This window comes from Oncorhynchus mykiss, chromosome 3, assembly GCF_057628025.1.
Source record: "Oncorhynchus mykiss isolate SJ-2025 chromosome 3, ASM5762802v1, whole genome shotgun sequence".
Taxonomy (NCBI): Eukaryota; Metazoa; Chordata; class Actinopteri; order Salmoniformes; family Salmonidae; genus Oncorhynchus; species Oncorhynchus mykiss.
In genome coordinates this window covers 62,167,828-62,171,687 of record NC_143024.1, presented here as the reverse complement: position 1 = coordinate 62,171,687, position 3,860 = coordinate 62,167,828, and the positions used below count along the sequence as shown (strand labels likewise).

The window sequence follows — 3,860 nt, the reverse complement described above, 5'->3', positions numbered from 1 at the left end:
CTAGATTCTCCGTTAAATTACATATTTTTCGAGGTAGGAATATCGCAAAAGTATTGTCAATGTCTCATTCGAGAGAAGACATCCTCCCAATATCACGTTTAGGGAAGAACCAGATGCAGAAAGTGTTGAGGTAAAAAAAGTGTATTACTTTGCAGGCAAAACGACAGGTCAAGGGCAGGCAGAGGTCAATAATCCAGATCAGACTTCAAAAGGTACAGAACTGCAGGCAGTCTCAGGGTCAGGGCAGGCAGTGGTCAAAACCTGGAAAACTAGAGGAAAAAATGCTGGTAGGCTTGACAAACAAACAAACTGGCAACAGACAAACTGAGAACACAGGTATAAATACACTGGGGATAATGGGGAATATGGGATAATATCCGTCAGTTAGAGGAGGCTGGTGGGAGGAACTATAGGAGGAATGGCTCATTATAATGTCTGGAATGAAATGAATGGAATGGTATCAAACACATTAAACATACGGAAACCACATGTTTGACTACATTCCATGGATTTCATTCCAGACTTTACAATGAGTCCGTTCTATAGTTCCGCCCAACAGCATCCTCTGCAGTCAAGTTAGTATGACCCTCATGAATTATGAAGTATTCATGTGCTTCTAAAAATTACATTGTTTAAAAATTCACAAAAAATTACGTTAGCTGATGAAGATGATCTCATACACCAAAACGTATAATATATCCTAAGCCGGTGTTTAACAAAAAACCCTGTAAAAACGTCATTAATTTCCACATAGGCTTTGTCCAAAAAAACATGGCTGAGTTAGTGCCTACAAAAAGACGCCATTACTATTTATTTATATTTGGAATCTTGCCATTGTGTGGTACATTATGTCACTTCTTCCTCAACTCCATCTAGGGCTTGAACGCAAAACAGCGGTGTTCGTCATGATGACGCAGATGTGTGACTGACCAATAAGGGACTGACGTTTTAAGCTACATATTTTTTCAGGGAAGGAAAGAGACTTGCTTGCATTTGTTACATTACGCTACCGGCGTGGAGACAGCTCAAGGTGAACGAAACCTTTAAGGAATAAAGATACATTGAACAGGTAAGAAGGAGTAAATACATTTGACTAGTTTACTGTAGTCAGTATTTCTTTTATTGTGAACATTTCTTTCGAAATAAAAAAAAGAAGCAAAATTTGTCTGATTCTGATTGTAACGTTAGTCATCCGCTGATTAAACGTGCGGCGGTAACGTTACAAGCTTGTTCGCCAGTTAACGCGTCTAAAGTCAACACAACTGAATATCTTAGAACAACTGAAACAAGCCATGGCTGTGAAGAAACATATCAGCCAACATGTGTAGTCCGTGTTCGTCTTTTGAGTGAACAAGTTAACGTAGCTTGCTAGGTAAGTTACGTTAGCCGTTTTGTAACTTGGCTAGTTAGTTAGTTAACGTTAGCTTCTCTTGCTACTATTAGTTAACGTGGCCACCTCAACGACCTATCGTTAATAATGACGCCCTCTTATTTGACTAAATAGCTAGTTATAATCTAGCTAAATTACACAACGTTACACCCAAATGCAGGCACGTTGTCACTCCACTACTCCCAGCTAGTATTACATAGTACTGCATTGGTTGTGCAACTGTCTAACGCCTCTAGTGGCGAGTTAATATTCTGCAGGGCAAATTATGAAACGTTATGACAATGTGGGATCCTTACGACGTACTCAGGCTAAACCCCAACCTTTACATTTTAGTGATTTAGTAGACGCTCTTATCCAGAGCGCCTTAGCAAGAGTGCCTTGCTCAAGGGCACATCGACAATTTCACCTATTCGGCTCTGAGATTCTAATCAGCAACCTTCCTCTTACTGGCCCAAAGCTCTTTACAGCTTTGCCGAAACATCACTCTTACCATGGTTACACTTTGGTTTTTCAGTCTGAAATAAGTCTGCCTAAAAAAGATACAGGAGTCTCTACAAGCCAGAATGTTGAATACAATGATGTGTGCTCTTTACCGATTGTCTGTGCTTTTGGCGGTAGGAGGTGGAGATTAGGTATCCCCAGTGTTTACCGGAATTTTCTCTGTATTTTTTTTTTTGGTGTGACATCGGAAGAGTCTTATCACTTAAATCCTGAGGCCCGCTGACTGCGTGGGACAATGTTCGGTTAGGTTTGGCCATATTGTGCAAGTGTTGGGTGCGTAAAACCGATATACAGGCCATCGTACTGAAGGTTGGGTTGACAACGCTTCCCTGTAGATATTTTGTCTTAGATTACCTCTGGCAGGGCCAAACTCAGCGGACAACAGGTAAAGCAACTTGAAATGAAGCCTGTTCGGGAATTCTGAGCTTACATGTTAGATGAGATTTAAGTATTTCACTCGGATTCTGAAAGTTTCTTAACCGTTAGGCTACTATACCTGCCGCCCCACCTTAATCCCTACCTGTACCTAACCCTTAACCAGGCTAGAATATCAACTTCAATAGGGTGACGTCAGAGTTGGGAAGTCCCAGGCATACCATTTAGATTTTTCCAGGTATAAAATTCCAGTCAGCATGTTGAACTACCTGAACAAATAATCTTCCCTTGTCAGCAACGTGTCATGGGAAATGGTGGAGACCTCCCTCCATTTCTGTATTTTTGGGTACTACTACAGAGATGGTCTTCTGTTTTTATAGCTACCTCTTTGTCCAATAGGAAGCATGGGTGATATTGCTAAGGGAAAGAAGGCATTTGTCCAGAAGTGTGCCCAGTGTCATACTGTTGAAAATGGAGGAAAGCACAAGGTTGGTCCAAACCTCTGGGGTCTGTTTGGACGCAAGACTGGACAAGCTGAAGGCTATTCCTACACAGATGCCAACAAATCCAAAGGTCTGAGATTCTCTCACCATCTTACAGGAAATTAAATGGTGAATCTGACAGTAACATATTGCATTCTCATTCTAACTTGTGCTTTTCACATGTGATTTCAGGCATTGTCTGGGAAACCGATACCCTCATGACGTACTTGGAGAACCCCAAGAAATACATTCCTGGAACAAAGATGATATTTGCTGGCATCAAGAAGAAGGGCGAGCGCGCAGATCTTATAGCATATTTGAAGTCGGCAACTTCGTAGACCACTGTCTACGCTTTGTTCAATGTATAGACTTCCCTTTCTGTATCTTTATATAAATATCATCAACTGTTCAGCGGAGAAGGGGGGTGGCTCTTTCAAGAAGCTAAGACTAATTCTTAGCATTTTAACAATTTATTTGAATAGCCTGCTTGACATACCTGCTGGGACTCAATGGTGTTTGCATGATCAGTTGCCATATTTCACAGCTGTACCTCCATTTAGATGGTGTAATTTATATCCCTTGGTCTAACAGGCTCTAGTACGTATACATAAATTATTGATCCATAGACTGTAAGTATTCCATAATTTATTGGGTCAAAGCAGTGTAATATTTGTTTCACAAAAAAAAGTTTCAACTAATTGTATCGGTAGTGGTTTTAATACTTGCTAATGCAAACCCTCAATCAGATTTGGAATAGTCTCTAATTTTAAAGGGTTGTCTTGAAAGTAACGTCTACTACAGACCATGGTAATGTCTTATGTAGCCAATACCTCATGATCTGGTTCTATTTGAGTTAATTGAATAAATTACATGCTAAACAATTATCCCAATTTTTGATTTATTTTATCTGTTCTGGTTCAAGTATCAGGAAGGCAACACTACCTCCCTCTCCAACCAAGGTGCATGAATTGAGCAAAAACCCTGATTTAAGGCCCGAAATGCATCTTGAGTTCAGTGACCTAACGTTGCAGGTGTAAAAGACACTTGAGCGGAGTTCCCAAATGAAGTTTTCAGGGAATTGGCCCCACAGCCTGAGATCCGGTACAAGTAGT

General features: G+C 40.5%; 1 protein-coding gene across 1 annotated transcript; it reads left to right on the top strand.

Annotated features, from left to right (window-relative positions):
- Positions 1-934: 934 nt before the first annotated feature.
- Positions 935-3,632, top strand: LOC110520139 (cytochrome c). Its single transcript, XM_021597228.3, has 3 exons — positions 935-1,069; positions 2,666-2,839; positions 2,941-3,632. The coding sequence occupies exons 2-3, from the start codon at positions 2,671-2,673 to the stop codon at positions 3,084-3,086; spliced, it is 315 nt and encodes a 104-aa protein (XP_021452903.1). The 5' UTR covers positions 935-1,069; positions 2,666-2,670; the 3' UTR covers positions 3,087-3,632.
- The last annotated feature ends 228 nt before the right edge of the window (positions 3,633-3,860 follow it).